The sequence below is a fragment of the Pseudorca crassidens genome, chromosome 8 (genome assembly GCF_039906515.1).
Source record: "Pseudorca crassidens isolate mPseCra1 chromosome 8, mPseCra1.hap1, whole genome shotgun sequence".
Taxonomy (NCBI): Eukaryota; Metazoa; Chordata; class Mammalia; order Artiodactyla; family Delphinidae; genus Pseudorca; species Pseudorca crassidens.
Window position 1 is genome coordinate 17,780,247 of NC_090303.1, and position 23,327 is coordinate 17,803,573.

The 23,327-nt window shown below is 34.7% G+C and overlaps 2 protein-coding genes and 1 pseudogene across 5 annotated transcripts in view; 2 read left to right on the top strand and 1 right to left on the bottom strand.

Annotated features, from left to right (window-relative positions):
• The window catches only part of COG5 (component of oligomeric golgi complex 5), a 283,180-nt gene that overhangs the window by 55,779 nt on the left and 204,074 nt on the right, over positions 1–23,327 (top strand). The window lies entirely within an intron of this gene.
• Positions 6,419–8,059, top strand: LOC137228552 (syntaxin-11-like; annotated as a pseudogene).
• GPR22 (G protein-coupled receptor 22) lies at positions 10,663–21,825 on the bottom strand. 4 transcript variants are annotated; one of them, XR_010945393.1, is made up of 3 exons: positions 21,412–21,825; positions 19,537–20,466; positions 10,663–11,225 (listed from the first exon to the last, which is right to left on the bottom strand). XR_010945393.1 is itself a non-coding variant. In XM_067745931.1 (3 exons), exon 3 carries the CDS (start codon positions 17,767–17,769, stop codon positions 16,468–16,470), a length of 1,302 nt encoding a protein of 433 aa, XP_067602032.1. In that variant the 5' UTR covers positions 17,770–17,794; positions 20,208–20,466; positions 21,412–21,825; the 3' UTR covers positions 14,461–16,467. The 4 variants fall into 4 exon arrangements, 3 of the variants coding, with proteins under 3 accessions (XP_067602032.1, XP_067602031.1, XP_067602030.1); XM_067745931.1 differs by lacking the exon at positions 10,663–11,225 and adding an exon at positions 14,461–17,794 and having other exon boundaries at positions 20,208–20,466; XM_067745930.1 differs by lacking the exon at positions 10,663–11,225 and adding an exon at positions 14,461–17,794 and having other exon boundaries at positions 19,440–20,466.

The following is a 23,327-nucleotide window of genomic DNA, read 5'->3' on the forward strand; positions in this document are numbered from 1 at the left end:
GGATTCTGACTATGGTTCCCTGTGCTATATAGTAGGACCTTGTTGTTTATTTATTTTATATATAGTACGTAGTTTGTATCTGCTAATCCCAAACTCCTAATTTATCCCTCCCCCACTTCCTTTCCTCTTTGGGCACTATAAGTTTGTTTTCTGTCTGTGAGTTTGTTTCTGTTTTATAAATAAGTTCATTTGTGTCATATTTTAGATTCTGCATATAAGTATCATATGGCATTTGTCTTTCTCTTTCTGATTTACTTCACTTAGTATGATATTCTTTAGGTCCATCCGTGTTGCTGCAAATGGCATTATTTCATTCTTTTTTACCAAATAGTATTCCATAGTGTCTATATACCACATCTTCTTTATCCATTCATCTGTCAATGGACATTTAGTTTGCTTCCCTGTCTCGGCTATTGTAAATAGTGCTGCTGTGAACATTGGGGTGCATGTATCTTTTTGAATTATAGTTTTCTCCGGATATATACCCAGGAGTGGGATTGCTGGATCCTATGGTAACTCTATTATAGTTTTTTAAGGAACCTCCATACTGTTCTCCATAGTGGCTGTTACCAACTTACATTCCCACCAACAGTGTATGAGGGTTCCCTTTTCTCCACACCCTCTCGCACATTTGTTATTGCTAGGCTTTTTAATGATGGCCATTCTGACTGGTGTGAGGTGATAACCTCATTGTAGTTTTGATTTGCATTTCTCTAATAATTAGCAATGTTGAGCATCTTTTCATGTGCCTGTTGGCCATCTGTATGTCTTCTTTGGAAAATTGTCTATTTAGGTCTTCTGCCCATTGTTTGAGTGGGTTGTTTGTTTTTTTTGGTTTTGAGTTGTATGATCTGTTCGTATATTTTGGAAATTAAGCCCTTGTCGGTCACATTGTTTGCAAATATTTTCTCCCAATCCATAGGTTGTCTTTTTGTTTTGTTTATGGTTTCCTTTGCTATGCAGAAGCTTCTAAGTTTGATTATGTCCCACTTGTTTATTTTTGCTTTTATTTCTGTTGCGTTGGGAGACTGACCTAAGAAAACATTGATACGAATTACGTTAGAGAATGTTTTGCCTGTGTTCTCTTCTAGGAGTTTTATGGTGTAGTGTCTTATATTTAAGTCTTTAAGCCACTTTGGACTTAACTTCTGTATATGGTATAAGGGTGTGTTCTAACTTCATTGATTTACATGTGGCTGTCCAGCTTTTCCCAACCACTTGCTGAAGAGACTGTCTTTTTTCCATTGTGTATTCTTGCCACCTTTGTTGAAGGTAGGTGTATGGGTTTATTTCTGGGCTCTCTATTCTGTACTGTTGATCCAACATATGGAGTAATTTTGGGTTGAAAACTGGACATTGTGGATAATATATTTGTCATTTGAGATTCTACTGTGTTCTCTGAGGATTGTTTTTTGTTGTTATTGTTCCAGCTGGCAGTTAAGTTCTCTGATCTCAAGCTACACATTCTTTCCCCTGTACTGTGTGGTCTTCATCTCTGCTCAGTTCTTCTGGTTTATAGCTATTGCTTTAGTAACCTGGTACCTGATAGATAGATCAGCCCTGTACCTCTGTAGTTTAGATGTCACCAAGAATTTTGTCAGAGTTGATACTAAGATCATGGGCCTCAGGTTTTGTGTATCTTTTTTTCCTTTAGAGTTTCCTTCCTAAATTTCCAGTTGCTCTTTCAGCTCTGAGCTCTGTCCTGTGACACCTCAAGTTATAGTAAGGCCCCAGCTTTCTGCTGCTTGAGCTGTGTACTGTTTGGGGAAAACCATCAGTCTAAAAACAGCAGTAAACTCACATGGCTTGCCAGTCTTTTACTGGTAGACACCCGTCTGATTTTTGCTTGCTTTTCCCCATCCTCCTGGATCCTCCCTTCTCCCCCTCCTCCTGGGTCCTCCCTTCTCCCCCATGTGTATATTTTAATGGTAAGCCAGGGATTTGGGTCTTGCTCCTGCTGTGGCTCTATTCTTTTTAGGATTTTTCTTTCTAAATTTATAGTTACTCTGTCTTAATTCGTGTTCTCTACCATCTCTGGACTGTAAATCTGTATTTTTCTGCTGCAAGAACTGTGGGCATTGGAATGGGAGTTGATGGCGGTAATGGTGGTCAGTGCCCTTAGGCAAAAAACGCCAAACTTGGAATCCTTACCCATTGAAATTTATATATTTCAAATGTAACCCTTCCTTCCCTATGTTCCTGCCTTTGATCACTTTCCAGGGCCTTCAAATAAGTGTGTTCTTAAAAATGGCTAATCTAGGTTTAGAAATTATCTGCAGGAAACTATGCTTGACCAATTTACTCTGCCATTAGTGGAAACTAGACTAAAATAATTCGTATGTGCCTTTTGCGCATATGCACTCAAAGTCCATAAAATCAAATGAGCATTGTAAATTTGAATCACTTTGATAAAAATTTCTGTAGGTTGAGATTCCAAACTAATTTTAGTTTTTAAATATGCTTAGAGGTAATGTTCAGTGCAGACTTGAATTTTATGTATATAAAATCTCTGTATTCCCAAAGAATGAATGGATACAAGAACGTTTCATAGAGTCTAAGTAACCTTACAGACTTAGAACAATAAATTTGCCAAGGCACTTTATCATTACTTTGCCTTTTGGAGTCTACTGGTATTAAAAGTTATTACTTTGTTTTGGAAGGATGACATTTTGTGGAAATTTTTACTTAAAGACTAAAATCAGTTTTATGGGATCTTTTTTCTCTCTGTTCATCTATTCTCTAAGGCAAGTCTTTTGTTTACTTAGAAGAGCAACAGAAAAATTATACCCATAGAAGTTATTCTTTCGCTTTTCCAAAACTAGTTTAAAGCAGCAACACCCTTTCTTTAGTCTTCAGATATATTTAATATGGGGATTCTAAGATTCTGGCTGGTTGTCTTGCACTCATGGGTCTTATTACCATTTTAACAAATTCATTTTTGTTTCTGTGATAGAAAAAGTGTCATGGTTTTCAGAAAACCTCATCTAAGCCTGTGTGTCTTCCAGTGTGTCTTTAGCTTTGTGAGAAGCTTTCTTCCAGATAAAGATTTGTGGAACATAAAGAAAGTGAACAGAGAGAGAGCCTAATGGTAGAAACCAGTGCTATTTTACAGTGAGAAATATAGTTAGCTTTGAGTAAGTTGTTAATATATTTAGGTGTTTTTCCATTTAAAAAGAAGTAAGGATTTAATGATAATGTCTACTTAAATTGATGGATTCTCTGATAGTAGTAGTATTTGATGAAGATTGCTTAGCATTTTGAACTGTTTTATCCTAAGAACTTTTCTTCTTTAGCCAAAAGGTGGTGACATGCTCTTTTCCTCGCTTCAAGTCAGTGCAGCTCAGCATGTGGTGTTGTATGGTAAGCACAATAGTGCGCCCCCTCAAGGATATTCTCATCTTAGTCACTGGAACCTTTGAATATATTACCTTATGTGGCAGAAGGGACTTCACAAATGTGATTAAGGTTATGGACCTTGAGATCGGAGATTAGTCTGGATTATCCAGATGGGACCATTCTAAATACTTGAGTTTATAAAAGTGAAAGAGGAAGGCAGAAGAGTGAGCCAGAGAGCTGCAATGGTAGAAGAAGAGGCAGGAGAGATTTGAACCGTGAAAGTACTTAACCTGCCATTGATGGCTGTGAAGATAAAGGAAGGGACTCATGGACATGCAGATGTCCTTTAGTAGCTGGGAACTGTCCCCAGCTCACAGGCAGCAAGGAAATGGGGACCTCAGTGCTACAACCTGAAGGAATTAAATTCTGCTAACAAATTGAATGAGCAAGGAGATGGTATCTCCCTTAGAACTTCCAGAAAGGAATGCAGCTATGCCAACACCTTGATTTTAGCCCACTGTGACTCATTTTGGACTTCTAACCTCCAAAACTGGAAGATAATAAATTTGTAGCTTTCAGGCCTCTTAAGTCTGTGGTAGTTTGTTCTGGCAGCAAATAAGAAACAAATGCATCTATACCATATCAGCTACATGGAAGGAGGATTCTTTGTGTTTTGGAGGAAAGAGAATGGCTGATCTGTAAAGTTCTGCCCTAGAAAGACATTAGAGTCAAAACAAAATAAAATACAGTGTTTTAATGTGTCCTGGTTCTCCTCAAGAAGAAAGTGCCAGAGTTATATGTCTTTTTATTGGCAGGAAACATACCTTTTTTATACACAGATATGAAATGTTAACTAATATTTTTAAAGTAAACAGCTGTAATGGGATAGGGCTTATAAAGTATCCTGCATACTCTTCTGATATCATGGCTAATTATACATTTTTTTCCCCTGTTGCTGTTAAGAAACAAATAATGGCCTCAGGCCAATTTAAGGTTTTACAGGTAAATAATTTGGGAGTACAAGAAAACTACTTTTTATTCTAATCAGGTTTACATATTCAATTCTCTGCTGATACATATGTTTTAAAACCCTACTGTGTGCTTGTCTCTAAGACTGTTTCTGTTTTACAGTTATGTTCATTCTTGGTCTTCGGGATGCTTGTAGGATGTTATTCCAGATCTGGTTATAGGCATGTGATGGAGCCTGGTTATGAGCCATAGTTACTTAACTTCTAACAGAAATAAGAATAATATTTAGTCAGGATCTCAATACAGGAAGAAAAATGTGAACAGAACATTTTTCATAGAATTTCCTAGTAAGGTTAGTAGTTCAAAATCTTGTTCGTTTTTATCATTTATTTATTTATATTTTTGTTGTTGTTTTTGCGGTACGCGGGCCTCTCACTGTTGTGGCCTCTCCCGTTGCGGAGCACAGGCTCCGGACGTGCAGGCTTAGCGGCCATGGCTCACGGGCCCAGCCGCTCCGTGGCATGTGGGATCTTCCCGGACCGGGGCACGAACCTTGTCCCCTGCATCAGCAGGCGGACTCTCAACCACTGCGCCACCAGGGAAGCCCTCTTGTTCGTTTTTAAACTGTGTTCTGAGAAATTCGGCTTGGTCTTCTCCATAAATACTGAACAGTGGTAATTGCTGGACAGAGGGTGGAGGAGAGAGAGAACGTATTGTTTGTTTTTTTTAAAATAAGGTTTGGGGATACTTAAGAACAGACATCTAATTGATGTGGAGACTTTCTCCCTAAAACAAAGTAATGAAATTGATATTCTAGAGTAGGTTAAAATGTAGCAATGAAAATAAAAACTGAAAAGGAGTAGCTGGGAAGACTTGTACTGAGGATAAATGATTTATGAACAAATTTTGTTGAATGGGCACTTGCAGGCTAGTTATTTTAATGTAATAACTAGAAAAGCACAGTATACACAAACTTTTCTTCCATCAAAGTAGTATTCACTTTATTAACATTTTAGAGACTTCAGAATGTCATAAAATTATACCATAAAGTAATGTAATTGTTCCTGCTATGTAGTTTGTGATTAAGAGACAGGAGAACATAGGCTTTGAAGCCATCTAGAGCTTGATTTAAATCCCATTTGCATCGCTCCTGCTAACTGTGTGAATATCGACAAGGTAAATTCTCTCAGATTTCAAAGGACTTTTGGGTAGATTTAATGAGACAAAATTATAGATTGCTTTCAACCTTGTCTAGCATATAGTAGGTCCCTCCAATATTGCTTTCCTCTTATCCTTCTTTCTTTAGAAATAGAACTAAAGGATGAATTTATATATTTTGAAAGTGACAGTGGTTATACGTCATCATATGTGGTCGTGTGTTCTACTCTTATATGTACAAAAATGACATCTTTTTTGTTTTTTCTTAAAAAATCGCATAATATACATTTCTTGTGTATTTTTTCTGGTAACACAATAGTGAAGTATTACTATGAAGATATTCAAGTTCAAGTTGGGCACTGATGTAGAATAAACACAGTAAAGTGAAAATCAGATCTCAAATACTGAGACGAGAAAAAGTACTTTTTGAGGAACTACAGTAATCAATACATAGTGATTTTTTTGGTAACTACATGACATAATTGAATTGAAAATACATTAAAAAAATAAAATTTCAGAAAAATGATAAAAGCTGTCATTGTTTGCTTTGTGGCAAGTACTGTGCTAAACACTGTATATATTTTATCTCATTGAGGTTTCACAACAGCCTCTGAGGTAGATGTTATCATTTTGCAGTTGGGGAAACAGAGTCTGGATGAGACAAGTAACATTCCTAGGATCACACAGCTAGTAAGAAGAGGACTTCTCCTTGCACTTATTATTTATTTCTTCCACTTGTACTCTGGTGGAGGTGCTAATGAGAACCAAAAAGTGCTCTAAGACAAAAGAATTGTGTGAAGTTGGGACTTTTGTAAATTTTGGGTAGAGGCTGTAACAATATTATTTGTTAGTGGAAGTTGAAGGACTTGTACAGCTTAAAAGCAATTAAAAAAATTTTAATGTAATGGTTAAAGTGGTGGGGGCGGTGGTGGTGGGATGAATTGGGAGATTGGGATTGACATATATACACTAATACGTATAAAACAGATAACTAATAAGAACCTGCTGTATAAAAAATAAATACAATAAAATTCAAAAAAAAGAATAGGGTTTCAAGAAATCAGATGGAGCAGCCAGCTTTCAACACCCAGAGCTAGTGACGCAAGGCCATGTCAGCTCCTACCAAGGATTCCTGCTCACACTGGGATAGGTAAGGTAAGGAGCTGTGGACCTGAGAGGAACATCTGTCAGCTCTCCAAAATCTTCTCAACATCATCCCCAAAGCAGGTATCCTCAAGGAAAGACTGTCTGTTGAATCTGGCCAGGAAAGAATGCTGGTTGTGGTCCATGAACTCACAGAAATTATAAACCATCTTTGAGGAAAGAATCAGTCCATCTGAAGAGTGTGTTAAAGGGAAAAATAAGACAAATGAAGACATGGAGCTGCAGCAAGGGGACAAAATGGATGAAGAGGAAAAAGAGAAGAAAACCACATCTCAACCCCAAAGCATAATGAAGGACCGGGTAGTAGAACTTGTGGAGTAACCAAGCGATATGAACAGAAGTTCCCAGACAAGGACGATGAATTTGACTCACCTCCCGAGGATATCATGTTCAAGACGGACCACATCCTGGAATCCTGGTACCGAGACATCCAGGACCTTCAGGATGAAAACCAGCAGCTGACTGCCTACGTGAAGCGGCTGGGAAAGCAGAACACCCGCTTCCTCACGTCCATGCGGCGCCTCAGTATCATCAAGCGCCGCATCAACTCTTGCCAAGGACATCAAGGCGCAGGGCGAGAGCATCCACCGCAAGCTGAGCGCCATGAAGGCACTGAGCGAGGACGCTGAGTCGCAGCACGGCGCGCACTCGCCCGTGGCGCACATCACGCGCGCACGGTACAGCGCTCTCACCCACCCGTTCCCAGGCCGCCATGCACGAGTACAACCAGGCCGAGATGAAGCAGCGCGAAAACTGCAAGATCCGCATCCAGCGCCACCTGGAGATCATGGGCAAGGACATGTCAGGCGACCAGATCGAGGACATGTTCGAACAAGGCAAGTGGGACGTGTTCTCAGAGAACCTGCTGGCGGACGTGAAGGGTGTGCGGGCGGCCGTCAACGAGATCGAGAGCCGCCACCGTGAGATGCTGCGGCTTGGAGAGCCGCATCTGCGACCTGCACGACCTCTTCCTGCAGATGGCCATGCTGGTGGAGCAGCAGGCTGATACCCCGGACGTCATCGAGTTCAACGTGCAGAAGACACTCGACTACACCGGCCAGGACAAGGTGCAGGTGCGCAAGGCCGTGCAGTACAAGAAGAAGAACCCCTGCCGGACCGTCTGCTGCTTCTGCTGCCCCTGCCTCAACTAGCAGGGGGCCCAGGCCGCCACACCCCATCCCCGATCGGAATGGTGGGGGGAAGCACACTGGGAAAGATTTTGAGGCTGTCTGCACAGGGGTGAGTTGCCCTAATCCCTAGGGACCTCAGTCTTTAGAGAAGGAAAAAACTCGAGGTCCCAGAATTCCAGTCCAGCTGGTACTTGGATTGTGAGGTCATTATGTGGCACATAGCACCCTTGCCTCTTAAAGGAAGCCAAATAAGGAACAGATGTGGTAGCTTACTCTATAATACATGTCCAAGGCATGTTTGTTTGTACATGGACCTCTTGGAGGAAGTCAGTTCTGCATCGGCTCACAGTATGAGCTCCTTATCAAGACTTCATTTAACCGATCCTGAAAGTACCGCGGTTGTGTTCATTTTCGAGTGAACTGACCTTGGGAAAAACTGCACATCTTCCATTTCTGATTCTTCATCTGGTTTACTCTATGTGATTCCCACCTGGATGTATATCTTCTTTCTGCTCATCTCCTCTACTTATTAAAATCACATTTAACACTTAAAAAAAAAAAAGGAAAAATAAGTGCTTGGGAGAGAAGAGAAAAAGAATTTAATGTAATGGTTCCTCTTCTCCATTGATGCTGCCTGCATTTCTTTCTTTTTTTTTTTTTTTTTTGTGGTACGCAGGCCTCTCGCTGTTGTGGCCTCTCCCGTTGCGGAGTACAGACTCCGGACGCACAGGCTCAGCGGCCATGGCTCACGGGCCCAGCTGCTCCGTGGCACGTGAGATCTTCCCAGACCGGGGCACGAACCCGTGTCCCCTGCATCGGCAGGCGGACTCTCAACCACTGCGCCACCAGGGAAGCCCAACCAGGATTAATTTTAATTTAACTTTTCTCGTTCTTTTCATTCTGTTTGATCTGATTTTATTATATTTATTTCCTCATTTAATTTATCTAAAATTGGATGCTTTTAAAAGTTGTCTTATATTTTTCTTAGAATAAGGAAGGCTATAAATAAATTATGTATAATATTTACCAATTTTGCTTTCCTACTTTCTTCCTAACACTAAGAATAATTTTTGTTTTAGGGACTTCCTTGGCAGTCCAGTGCTTAAGACTGCGTGCTTCCACTACAGGGGGCGTGGGCTCGATCCCCGGTTGGGGAACTAAGATGCTGCATGCCGCGTGGCGTGGTTAAAAAAAATAATAATAATTAAAAAAAAAAAGTTTTTGTTTTAGTTTTCGACGACATGCTCTTGTGAGGATCTTTTTGAATTTGTAGATGTTTGCTGCAGGGAAAAAGCACGCATACAGATACACATTAAATTTTGCACACAATTTCAGGGGATTTATGAAACTCCAGGAAGCCCTACACCAAAGTCATTGTTTATCTGAAATGTATTTTTTGGCACATGTTTTTCTGTAAGGTGGCTATATTCAATCATCTAAACTGTTTTCTTTATATATTTAAATTGTATTCACTAGCAGCCCATTTTCAATAATGCTAACTCACTCTATGGTTCTGTTGGTTCTGTGATTCAGTGAAAATGCTAAAAAAGCAAAAGAATTACAACAGAAAATAATATCAGTGTTGTTGGAAAGAATTCTTAGTGAAAGGGTTAAAAAGAAATGTTCCCAGGGTAGTGCTTCTGTAATACCATTTGAAGTATTTAAGTAACGCTGAATACCATTGTTACTTAAACTGTTATAAAACAGAATAGGAAATTAAAGTAGTCATAAATTACCAAAGAGTAGCTGAATATTTCCTAAATTGTGTTGATGGCACAAACAAAGGAAATTACAATAATAAAGGAAAAATGTTTGACTCAAACCATCTACCTAACTTTAGTGACATCTGTTCAAAAGATACACAAAATAGAGTTTTTTAATATTTTCCCTGAGAACTTATTTTAGAAGTAATAAGTTTTGTATTGAAATGAGCAAAAATATGCCAGTGTAGTGCTTACCTTCTGGTCAGAATAAGATAACATTATGACAAACACTAGTTGTGCAGTTTATAATTGACAGAATATTTTGGCTGAATGAAGTGAAAGTAACACTTTATAGTGTCATCTTCTTTATGTTTAGTACTATTTTATCTTCTGAGTATATGATTTTTAAAGGAAACTTCTGCCTAGGTAACTTCTTTTTAGAAAATAGAATTTTATTTCTTAAGGAAACAGATGTCCTGCTGAACTATAGTATATATGGTTCAATTAAAATTTTATTAGTTAAAATGAAGTAAGCTTAAAAATTTTTTCCTTAAGAAGGCACTGTGGCCTGAATTGAGTTCAGAGCTGCTTCTATATCTTTTCATTTATTAGTTACTTGAATGTCTGTCACTTTGATACACAGTCTGTCTTCTGGTATATAAAGTAATGGTCCTTAAGCTTTAGCACACAAATCACCTGAGGGTACTTATTAAAACTTATTATTCAGGGCTGCAGCCATAGCTGTTCTGACTCCTAACGTAAAGGTGGGACCCAGAAACTGCAGTTTCCAAACAGACACCATAGAGGTTCTGATGTAGGTGGGCTATAGTTTGAGGAACTCTCTCCTAAACAAGGTTCCGTAGGGTCAGAAGTTTAAAAATTGTTCCTTTCAATTTCACAAATATTTACTCTTCCATTAGTATTTATCAGTCACTTTTTTGGGGAAGCATTATGAAAGGTGATATTAGTATTACAGACCATTATTTTATTGTGTGGATTAAATACAGTTTAATAAATTTAGGTAACTACAGTTTGCTAGCATTTTGTTGCTTGTAAGAAGTGATACTTGGAAAAAATTCAACAGCAAAAGAAAGACTGCAGCTTTTTAAGAATTGGGAAGAAAATTGTTTAAGTGTATATTATGTAGTTTGATTTTTTACATTTCTGAGTGAGGCATTAACAATGTTAGAGTGAAATACATATGTTTGGTTCTTCTCTACCCAATCAGTATTCCACATACCATATGACATATGGGATTGTGTATAATATTAAAGGCTGCTGTATATATATATCAGTCCCATATGTATTTCTCATTCCTACAGTCTGTGTCTCATATGGCCAGAACTCTCATTGTTAGCATTAAAATTTTTTATGTTAAATTAAAAATTTTTCATTTTGCATCCCTTATTAGTGTTATATGTCCAGAACTGTCTGAGTGGAAAGCGATTCCTCATAACGTTATTATCTTCTCTTGCTGCTTTTTCTTTTCTCCCTGAAAAATTGGTGGATGTGTTTTGGTAGTCTGTCTTGCTTAATGTCTCTCAGAAATATGACATAATTGCTTTCATGGAAGCAGGGTGAGGGAAATGACCTCAATCCCAGACAGACTGAGCTCTCCTTTTTTATCTTACTTGATGCTTCTGGTTTGATAATGGTATGGAGTTGATATTGGTGGCCCTGATAGGAATGACAGTGCTTTTTACCACTTGCTGGTGGAAGTACAAAGCTGTCATGCTTGAAAACCATGGATACAGCTTATAGAGGTCTGTAAAAAAAAAAAAAAAAAAAAAAAAGTGTGAATAGAAGGGTAGGGATACTTAGGGTTTTTTTCACACCTTATTTTATCATGAGCCGGGGAGAAATATTACTGTGTTAAATTTGCTCATCTCTTTTTCTCTCATAAAAATGAGTATTCTTTCGAAGGTGATAGCTTTCGTATTAACGATGAACCCAATTTTCCTTTTGTTTCTACATCTCAGTACTACTGTGTTCCAGATGTTTGTGAATTGTTATAATATTCTTTCATTCTACTTCTTATGATGTAATATATGTTATCATATTACTAATCTGTCCAGTCTATCTGTTGTCTGGGTTTTATTTTAATCCTTTCATTGTTTGGAATGCTTTTTAGCAAGTCTTCAAATTAGCTTTCTTTTGTGAACTCTCTAACCCACAGTTCTGTGTTCTCTTTGTATTTCTCTTAAGAGTTGAGCATCTCTGAGTATTTTAGATCTTTTTCCTGTCTTATCTGGGTTTAATTATCTCCTTATGTTTCTTGTTTATATTGTGATCTGAGCTTCTCTCTTCCCTAAGATTTATTATTAGTCATCTCACATTTAGCTTTCCTTGACTTCACGCCAGTCCCATAGGGGTCTCACACAGGTGTCTGTCTCTGAGATGTAAAGAAAATAGGTGTCAAAAGTTTTCTCTAGTTTTTATATTTCTTACTGAGTGGAAAGGAAGAAAAGAAATAAATTATTTTATGGTTTTTCCCTTGCTTTTAACTTCCATTTAGAAAAAGAACCTGCTTCACAGTTTGCTAAGTTACCTTTCTTACCTTTTTGAAGTGTAGCTTGAAGCTATTTAATTATAATAGAAAAAGGTTTAAGTATTTGATATTTTATCAATATTATTTTTAGAAACATTGCTTATATGATTTTTTAATTTTTAAAAATTATTCTTACGCAACCATTAGCAAGGAATGAAGGTGATATGTATATAATGAGTTGGATGGATATTTATAATAAATTATTAGGAAAGAAGCAAAGGATCATATTTATATTTTTTGCTTTGTATACCTTGGAATTTTGCCATTGTTTATAATTGAAAAAAGTACCAAAGAAGAAAATAATGCGTTTAATGGAAAAACTGAATAAACCAATATGTGAAATATAAAGTAGATAATTTAAAACATCAAATAGGAATTTTCATTTTGGATATTTGTAATAACTAGAACATTCTTGAATAGTTGTTTATTTTACTTAATTGAATTTTCTGCTTTGCCAGAAATTCTTTTTGTTTTTGCCCTTGTTACCCATGTACTTTATTCAAAGCTTAATTTAAAAAGTTCTTAGATCATCGAGGAAATCTAATTTCTTGTGGTCTTTTTATGGCCATCATTTTGAATTCTTCACTCTCTTATAACAGTTGGCTTTCTAGTCAGTTGGATACCGTATTGATTCTGCATTGATGTTGCCTGTCGCATCTGTATGCTCCTTTGTAGAGCTACTGCCAGCACTTGTTGTCAGGCCTTTCCTTACCTATCAAGGTGATGGCAGTAGCTTCCTATCCTCTGTGTTTTCTTTGCTTTCTCAGCTTCCCATTTCTGTGTCTTACTCAATCAACTCTTTCTACATATTGCTGTTTTTTGTTTGTTTGTTTTTCCCTGTAGCTCATTTCTTATCGCGTTATTCCCCTGCTCAGATTTCTCTGCTGGCATTTAAGGCCTGTCTTTTGGTTCTAATTTAACTTACCATATCAACTTCTCACTACTGTATTATTTTTCTTCTAAAGAGAACAATTTACTGTTTCCAGGATATGCTTTAGTAGCTTTCCTCAACAATGCTTTTGTTTATATTGTTCTTAAATCCAACATACTTCTTTTCTTATTAAGTTTGTTAAGAACTTTATTCTTTTTAATTTACATTTGCCACATTCTGCTTTTTTCATAGGTATTACCATACTTTTTACTACCTCGATTCTAGATTTTAAGCTCTGAGGGTAATATATGAGTTTCAGCCACAATGCCTTCTACCTTGTAAGGATTCAAATGTTAATTGAATTACAAAGCTCACTTAAATGTACAATCATAAAATATAATAAAACCAAAAGTTTTATTGACTTTGGAAGGTAGTCTTGAAATTACTGTATTGAATACAGCACTTCCTACGAATAAGCACTTCCTTTCTTATACTTTTAGGTTTTTACGTTTAAGTCTAATCTCAGTGAAATGAGGAGTTTGATTTTTTAATGTCCAGAGAGCTGAGATTTTGCTATAATTTTATTTGGGGGATTAAAAATAGACCATATACCTAAAAATTGACTTATTATGGGGGAGAAGTATAGAATTATTCATTGCTATGAATGGCATTTTTTAATAAAGCATCATTGTAAATAATTCATTTTTATTATGTCTGAACATCAGTTGGGTACTAGTTGGTAGAATAACAATGACCTTAAATTAGGAAACAAAAGAGAAAACAACAGTTCCATATCTTGTTGAGCTCATCTTTGGTTAGTTTTTAAAAGAATAGTTTTTAGTAGTTTTCAAGAACTAACCCAGTTAGCTATATAGAAATTGATATTATTTGTGGCATATGGATAGAAAAATATGATTTTAAGAAGATCCCATATTGAATGTATTGTTACCTCTATTGCTTTTGCATTTAAAAATTTCATTCTAACATGAAGAATTAGCATTAACGCTTTTTTGGTAAAATTATTTGAAATAAAGTAAAAAATTTATACATTGTGTTAAGGGCCATCATAAGAAAAATAAAAATATTTCACCTTTTCATTGAACAACATTTAAATAAAAAATTATCTAAGCTTCTCATTCTCTTCTTTAAGCTGAGATCAGTAATTGCAAACATATTTGTGACTTGTTTTTAAAAGCTGAACTTTTAACATAAATGTTATTTTGGTTTACATATTATTTAACACTGAAAAGCTACTAGAGGTTATCTGGTAAATATGAATATTCTTTGTTGTAAACCAGTGGGTGCACTTTTGTATGTCTGAAAGATTATTACAGGTGGGCAGAAATGCTTGTTAATAGTTCCAGTGTCAAGTGTAGAAGTAGTAACAGCTTAGAGGGCAACATTATAGTATTTGCTATTTGTTCTTTATTTTGTTAGATTTCTTATTACAGAGAACAAGAGGGCATGAACGCAGTTTAGGCAGATTTATTAGAAGAATGTTTTTAAACTGAGTTCTTTGGCATGTTTATAGACTTGAAGATGAAAAATATTTAGAACACAATGGATTTTTCTTAACATGAAGACTTTTCTAAAAATAGTCTAATTTTTATTAAGATTATAAAGCTAAATATTAAAATATTTATGCTCAGAAATCCAAGTACAAAATTATTTAAAATTTTTAAAATGAATATATTAGGAGATACTCTGTGCTAAATATATTTGTCGAATGAAAATTTTCTTAATGTCTTTATGCAATACTAATTTCTCTTTAAGTTTTCAAAAAATTAGTCTTAGTTGTTTATGCTACATTTTGTCAAATTGAAGCATTTCTTTAATTCCATAAAAGAATACAAAGTAAGGCAGGAGGAAACCGCTTCTTTGCCAAGATTTGACATTATGTCAACATAACATTATTATCAGAAATATATCACTGTTAAATTTGTCATGTAAACCTCAATGAATTCCTGCTATTGCATGGTTCTCATTTCCCCAAGGGATAAGGTATTCAGTAAACTAAATTGGATGAATTTCATTTATTTACATAAAAGTGGTATATTATTGAATTGGTTGTTTTCTTCACAGTCCAACATTTAATTTTTAATTATAGAAGACCACCTAATGAAAACATGTTTCTTTCAATGAGAGATTATTATTGAATGACATAAAAATTTTTTATTTAAAAATGAGTTGCTACTTGATTTAGTGAATACAGTATGAAAAAACAATAAAGAATTGTCCAGTTAACCCATTACAAGGGAGCAAGTATTTGCCTACTTTAAATAACTTATTGCTGTTTTTCAGGTACAGTGATAATTAGCACTCATCAATAGATTATTAGATTATAACAATTGGAAAATACTTGTGTGATATGAGATTCTCAAACCTGATATCTATAGTTAGGATTAGTAATTTCACAGTTTTCTAACATGAATTGGGGATTGGAGGCAAAATGCTTTAAATTTAATTACGTGGTGTAGAGTAAAAAAATTCACAAGATTTATTGCCACTTTAATGACTTTGAGAGTTGAAAAGGACTACTATATTTGGAAACACTTGGGAGCTCTGAGAGTGTAGGAACATTGTGTAAATTGTATGACTCTAAAGTTGTTATGTTTCTAAAGTTAGAAAGAGTTGGCTTTTCTATAATGACATAAAGGCTTTTTTTTTCCTTCCTTGTATTCAGATTTTAGTAGTTAACTTCTGTTATACAAAAAGGCTGACTTGAATAAAGTTAGGATGTCTGTTTATTTTAATGCACTGGTTTTTGCCAGTATACTGTATTTCCAGAGCATTTGGGTTAACTCAACCAAAGTGAGGAAGGAGGAAAGAAGCCTTAGTTTTCTTCCTTCCTTTTATTGTCAGTTCATTTGTATATTATAGGCATAGTGCCCTTGATCTTAGAAAATCAGTCTCTTTTTCATAATAAACTTGAATTTCAGAAGTTTCCCTATCTTGATGTGCATATACACGGTTGTTTGTTTTTTGGTTCTTGAATTTTAAAATCCTGATAAATCCTACAATTTCCTACATTCCAAAAAGGGTAAAGTTTCATATATAGTTCATTATTTTTGATGAATCAAATATTATAGCAAGTAGACTATGCTAGAAAACATAATATAGTGGTATAGAAAATCCTGGGTCATTTTGGTTGCTTGGAGCCCATAATTTTGCTTTTTATGTTAAAATGCTATTCCAGTTGTTAACATATAGATATAGTTTGTGGCTTAGAAACAATACACTTTATAAAAAAAAAGAGCAAGGATACCTGTGTCAGTTATATTTTAAAGTTATACAGTGTTTTAAGGCTATGTATTTATTCTTTAGAAAATATGACTTACATAAATATCTTCTGTTGGACATAATATTGACAAAATATACACATGATATTACCTTAACAAACTGCCATGCAACAAATACATTAAGTAATGAAGAAATTGAATATATATGACCTAATCTAATCTTGACATTTACATTGAAAATTTACAACATAACCAGTACTTAAAATGTTTTTCTTATATTTGGCAGTAATTTTTTACAGTTTAAATTTAAAACTTCTGAGTGTGGGTTTGGTGAAACTTAGCCTTTTCCCTAGTCTGTGACAACCTGAGGTACTAAACATTTTTCTCTAATTTCACTATCTTCAAAGGTAATTTTTTTGTTTCTTTTAGGATCTATCCAAGAGTTGTGTATTACAGCATTATTAGGCATGGGATCAGCTTCTACTATGGAAACAACTCGCTTTTTCATTTTACTTTTCAAGACCTTTTGAAATTTTTGTCTAGTAAATGCATATAATAGAGGATGAAATATAGTTGTTCCATAACCCATGACTAGAAAACACAACCTTAATTTTACTAAAAGGTCACTTGGGCCTAAACATAAAATGGTGGTATTTAAAACAGAAATTGGTGTCCAGCAGAGAAGAAATGTAGAAATAATCAATAAAGACATTTTGAAGACCCTCTTTTGCCTTTCTCGTCGTTCACGGTGTCGTTTCATAGCTCGCCGGAGGGCAATTATTACAGAGACTGAAGTTCTAACACCAAAGACTACATTTCTCCCACCACTGCTTTGTGACATGTCTGTAGTCTCGTGTTGTGTGGTTAGAGAAATCGTCTTTTTCTTTCTTGCTTTCTTCTTCTGCCCTGTTGAGAATCTTGTGCCTATTCGAATATTGAGGGCCTGAAGTATTTTGCTGTATGTGATTAACATTACTATGACAGTGAAAAAGAATATTGGGATCTGTACTAGCAGGTGATAATACATTCCCAGTTCAGTGTAGTATTCATTCGTACTGACACACAGAAGTGTCTTGTTTTCCCATGTATTTCCACTTTGAAGGCTGAAAAAATTTACCTCAATAAAGGGAATCAGGAATGAGAAAAATGAAAAAATCCAAATGGATATCATTAGCATTACAGCTCTGCCCATTGTCAGAATTCGGTTTGCAGGCTTTACAGAGATGTCATATCTGTCCAAAGTGATAGCAAAAACGTTGATTGCTGTTGAGACACTTGTAAAAGATACACAGGCCTCATGGAAACAGCAGATGAGAGCAGTGTTACTCTCCAGTGAAAGCAGAAGAATAACTATAGTTAGAGGAATACATCCCACACAAATGATTACATCAAGTACATGAAGATTCATTGTAATAATGTTACTGACAGAGTTGATTAAGTTGGATTTCATGCAGTAAAGTACCAATACGGTGAGGTTGCTGCCAAGTCCCAACACAATTTCTAACATAAGAAATCCGGTGAGAGACACTTGAAAGCTTAATGGATATGATAGTGGTTGGTACATATTGGTGTTGATGTCATCAATGTCATCTCGCACTGTAATGTTAGATTCAGACTGCATGTTGATTTCCAGAATGGGAGAAAAACACATTCTTTTGGAGCAGTTGGTTTTTTCCCTAGAAAGTGAAATAGAATAAACTATTTGATATTTGGCAATTTAAATGACGTACAAAACCTGTGTTCTTTGTAAAAAAATTTTTTTATTGTGTACTTAGTTTAATTTTTAAATTTATAAACTATTAATGGAAAATGTAGAATTAGAAAACATCAAGGTTTGCATTGTTTTGATGTAAAAGGAAATTGGATTCCCCATTTGAAGAAATAACTGTACTGGGGATTGCTCCTATATAGTTCAAAATTGTTTACTAAACTAAAAAGGTTTTCCTTATTTGGGTTTTTCAAGGTTATTATTTGAGATACAGTATATTTTTGTATAATAAAACTACCCAGTATGCAAAACTAATTTTAGCCCAGTGTTTTAAGATTTCATTTTAAAATGTTGTGAGTAGGTGGAAAATAAACGCTATTTTAACATGTTGTAGCACAATTAGTGTAGGTATAATTATTCCCATGAGATTTCAAATGAACAGGACAAATGTTTACTTAAAATGACAAATGGCACAGAGCACTAGTTTGTTTTAAACCACTTTGTCCGTGTTCTTGATTGAAATTCATATTCAGCAGTCAACAGTGTGTTTGGGGTTATCTGGAGTTATTTCCCACTGAAGTAGGCAAATGATAAATATTTCATATTTCTCAGTGAAAGTGCTCACTGAACTTTATAACAATCAAACTTATAAAAATTGGAAAAAAAAGGACATTATTTTGAAGTAAAACACCACAGACCTTAGTAAAAGAGCACTAATCACTCTTATGAATGAATGATTTATTTTGTGACCACACCCTTTCATATCTTGTAGAAGGAGAAAATTGAAATTTAATATCATATTAAGAAATAGCCATTTTTAAGGTGGTTTAAAAGAATGCATCAGTTGATTTTATTAAACAGAATTTTTAAAGCAAAAAATGAAATTTTAGGGAAAAGGAGTGTCTGAAGCCCATTTTCTGAGGAATCTATTAAAGTTACACATTTCCTGTGAAACCTTTTGTGTAAATCACCCAGTGTATATCATTTTGAGGAAAATTAAAAGAAAAAAACCAAACTCTTGCTAATTCATGTATATCTATGTTTTAATATATAGAAGTTTAGAGTAATTTATAAAAATAATGTCTGATTTGCTGGGCTAAAATGTTAGTAATTAGTATATTTAGTTAAAATATAAAATCATACAACCAACTATATTTCACATTTCAAGTACAGCATTTTGCCTGCAAAATCATAACAAATTATAAAAGCTAATAATTTTCAGAACTCATGTTAGCCTTTCACTTGATGTAACCTTTGACAAGTTTTAGAATATAGTTTTATTTATGCATATTATTTTAAAGGTAGTGTTTCAGAAACACAAATGCTAACATTATTAATTTCTTTTGAGCTTACCAAAGGCATATATTTGAGTAAGTGAAGGTCTTAGCCAGCATTGAAATCCTATAAAAATGGAAAATTTTAAAGTGTGCCAAATTTTCTGAACTGACAGATTAAACATCAGGTCTTTGTCACATCAGTTAGATTTAGAATTAAATAAAGCAGGAGTGTCAATTTAGATGATAATTAAGGAAAATGCATCTACTCTAGAGCAAGATTCTTTTCTCTTGTAAATGTTAAACAGTGTCGTGGGGTGCATGCATCTTCTGACCTACCTGTTTGCTGTTGCCTTATGGGCCTTTTGGCTCACTATAGCAGTTTTTCACAATATGATACATGATGTCATTAACAGATTTGGACATGAATTTTTACCTGACAACAGTGAAGTAGCTGTGTTTTATTTCATGTCTTGTAGGAATTCTTTCATTTTTCTCTCCAGTACTTCAACTGCATGAATTGTGAGATTTAGTTGGCTGATGAATTTCTAAAGACCAGTACAAAATACTTGTGTTTGTTTTGCCTTAAAAAGTCACGACCGAGAGAAACTTCCTCAAATGATAGGAATTGTTTCCCTTTGAGAGAATATGTGATGATGTCTCTTTATTTTCCAGAACATGTGAAAACAAAAGAAACATAAGGTTTCTAGCTTCTAAAATGTACTTAGACATCCTTTTGTTACAAATGTAAATCTGTTTCTATAGCAGTCCTCATTATTTTGAAATGATTTCTTGGTCACATAACTTGGTTATAAGTCCAGTCCATGTTCTCTTGATAAAAACCATCTGCTATTTAATTTGGTTTGTTTTCATTAGAAGAGGATACATAATTGGTCATAAAACTCAGATGGAAAAATCCTTTAGTAATATCAATTGATACGAATATCTGAATATTTAGCACAGAAAAATACTTGCTAAAGCTTCATTTAGCTTGCTGGTAATGTATATCATTCTCTTGGCAATCCATGTTTCATTGTTTCTTCAAGAATTGGTGGCTCCACAATTTTGGTATGTTAAATTATAAACTCCCCCTTTAAAAATGCTCACCATTTTGTTTTCAGGCTTTTACAGTTATATTTTCATTTTGTGGCTGTTTTATATAGCATCTTCTTAGGATGGTTACTGTCGATGTGTTATATCCCAGCAGTAACGTAGACCTATATTCTCTGGTTTTAACTCCTTAATGTCTTAAAATCATTGTTGCAAGAATATCCTGCAGTTTGTGGTTCAGACAGCTAGGGAGGTGATGGGTCAGATGCATTCTTCATATTGTCAGTTGTAAATACTGAATTAGCTGCTTTGGGCCCTTGTGAAAAAGAAAAAAAAATGGTTAAGGAATAGGGTTCCTAATAATTTCCTATTAATTGAAAGTTACTTTAGTTGTGTTTATTTAACACCATACACAGTATTTTTTATCAAAGTAAGCAAACTGTATTATTAGAGCCATAGTTATGCATAAATTTAACGGTTTCTTTAAATATTCTCTTTTCCTAACAAAGACTGTAAGTATAATATTTAGTAATAGAGTTAACATTACAAATATTACCATGAAAGAAAAGCTGTATTTTTTAAACCAATTTCTGCTCTCATTTTAGAAGTTAACCTGTATTTTCAGAGATTATGAGCAATTAGCATACATTAAACATACTGTCATTCCCTCTTATCTTTATAATAAATTTTAAAGTATTCCCTGCTGTAAAATATTGTCGCTTGCTTATCAGCAGATGGTTTGAATTTTAACTGATTAAAACAGATTCCATGATAAAACACTATAAATTTCCATCGATGAACTGTTCATGTAATTGAAATGTAAAGGGTGATGTAAAAGGTGACTGCAAATTAAATAATTTTCAATGAGCATGCCCAATAATAAACCTAAAATTGAGTAATAAATAATAGCTAAATAGTAAAACTGATTCTTTCAAGAAATATAAGCATTTTTTGAACACTTCAGAAAGACTAGTGATGAAATTAAGGATATTCAGTATATCTGAAGTGACTTAAAAAGCTGATATCTATCTTCATAGTGATTCAACAAAGAATATTCTTTGTATTTAACATTGCATCCTAAAAAAATACATTTAAAACATATCATGTCTTAAAATAAATAGATCTAAAAGATACATGTTTAGCAATAAGTAGAATTAAGCAAATAAACTCTTAAAATTTAGGCTGAAATTTTTCAAAGTAATTTTACCCCGCTATGCTGGTTCAAAAGCAGCTGAATACTATAATAAGGAACACATCTTACCTCTGCTAAAGATTTGATAAATTCTTGATGTAGTTGAAGCATTTCCAGTTTTGATTGATTCATTTTGTTCACTGGTTAGTAGAGGACTGGGGGAAGAGGGTCATAAACACCTCTTCGAAAAAGACCTTAATGAAAATGTGTGTCTGTACTGTGCCATTGTTTCAGCAGTACTGCTAATGTATGGAACATGTAGTGCTGCTTGGAGGCTGCTGCAGTCTCTCACTCTTCCTACTGTGGAATCAATAAGCATCTGAAAATACATAATGAAAGTAATTTAACATACTGAAGGCTTCTTGTCTCCAGAGACAGCACTTAGATTCAGTCTTTCTAAAAAGGAATGGCACTGCTTTTCAGAGGAAAGCCTGTTCTGGGCAGCTTTTGCAGAATGACAGCCTACCTTGTGGCTTCTCTCCACTGCAGAGAGATGCAGTGCATTCACTAATTTTGATTGGTCAGTTGTATTGGGCTTAAATTGTGCTTCATATGTATAGCAGGGATTCCCCCCCCACTGTTTTATATAAGGATGCTTTTTTAAAAGGCTGTAGTTATAAGTGGTTGTGTGTTGCTTTTAAATAGAACAGGAGTAAATTAGTCTTTAAAAAAATGCGTATTCTGGTTTGTTGTTCACTTTTGCCAAACATTACAAAGATATAGGGTGGTGGTGTTGGGGGGGGGCAAGAAAGAATTACATAGTAAAATGTATATATTCTTTTTAAAGCCTCGGATAATTGCACTTGAAAATATTTTAGTTGTATATATGTTTTTTTGTTGAGATTCTTTGTTCTACAAATAGAAGGGCACTGCATCTTTACTGTGAACCACATTGAATTTCAACTAGTTTGTTTGTATTCAGGTCATCTTCTCTGTGTATTCCAAATTGTTGTGAACATCTCAAGGTGTTAAATATTATTATGACTGCAGTAGTCATTCATTCAGGTATTCATTCATTCATTCAAAATATTAATAAAGCTTGATTTAAGGTGATTACACCCTACATTTTTTTTTTAATTCCACTGCTATTAGTAGAGTCTCAGTATGAAAAGATTTAATCATGTGCATTACTTTTGATATTACTATTCAGTCTTCACCTCTGGTAACCCGTGCTCAGTAGATATGTACCGATCATGTGCCATCATATTTTATTTCAACTGCTGTTTCTGTTTTTAACATGGGTACTTTTAGTGGATTGCTATACTCTAATGCTGTATGCTAATGTTATTGGGTAAATATATTGGTAAAGGAAAAAGGAAGTTAATTACATGTCTTCATAAGTTACAAAGCTAAATTATTTTAAGATATGCTGTCAAAAGAATTAAAAACAATGGTGTAGATAACAAAATATTACTTTAAATTTAAATTTCTGTTAATTTTGGTTACTTATGAATAATTTTCTATTTTCAATATTGAGGAACACATTGAGGAAACCTTTTTCTTAGACTTGAGTATATAAAGTGGCTGGATTCTATATCTCTTAACAAAACAGAAGTCATTGCAAATCACTGAATTATTAGAATATTGATTACCTATTTCCGTTATTTTAGGAATGTTAGTGAAGTGCATTTTTTAAAATATGTGCTAGGTTTTTAGTTTGTAATTGAAGTTACTGTTTATAATTTTGAAAATCAGTATACATTTTAATCTTCCACTGCTAATGTTTAAGCTGCACAGGGGGCTGGCTGAATAGTATATGAGCTGTGAGTTGCATTTCCACAGAAGTTGAGAGTAATGTGGTGGAAAATTTTGCTGTGAATTTCTACAGTTTTCTGCAGAGCTTTGGGTGGCAGGGCTTTGATAATGATAAAAATTAAAATATTGTGCTACTTTTCATGCATTTTGAAAATTGGAGAAAAGGATCTTAGAATGCCAGCCATGCTGAAAGGTGTGCACATGCACACATATAGTGGTGTTTGCAGCTT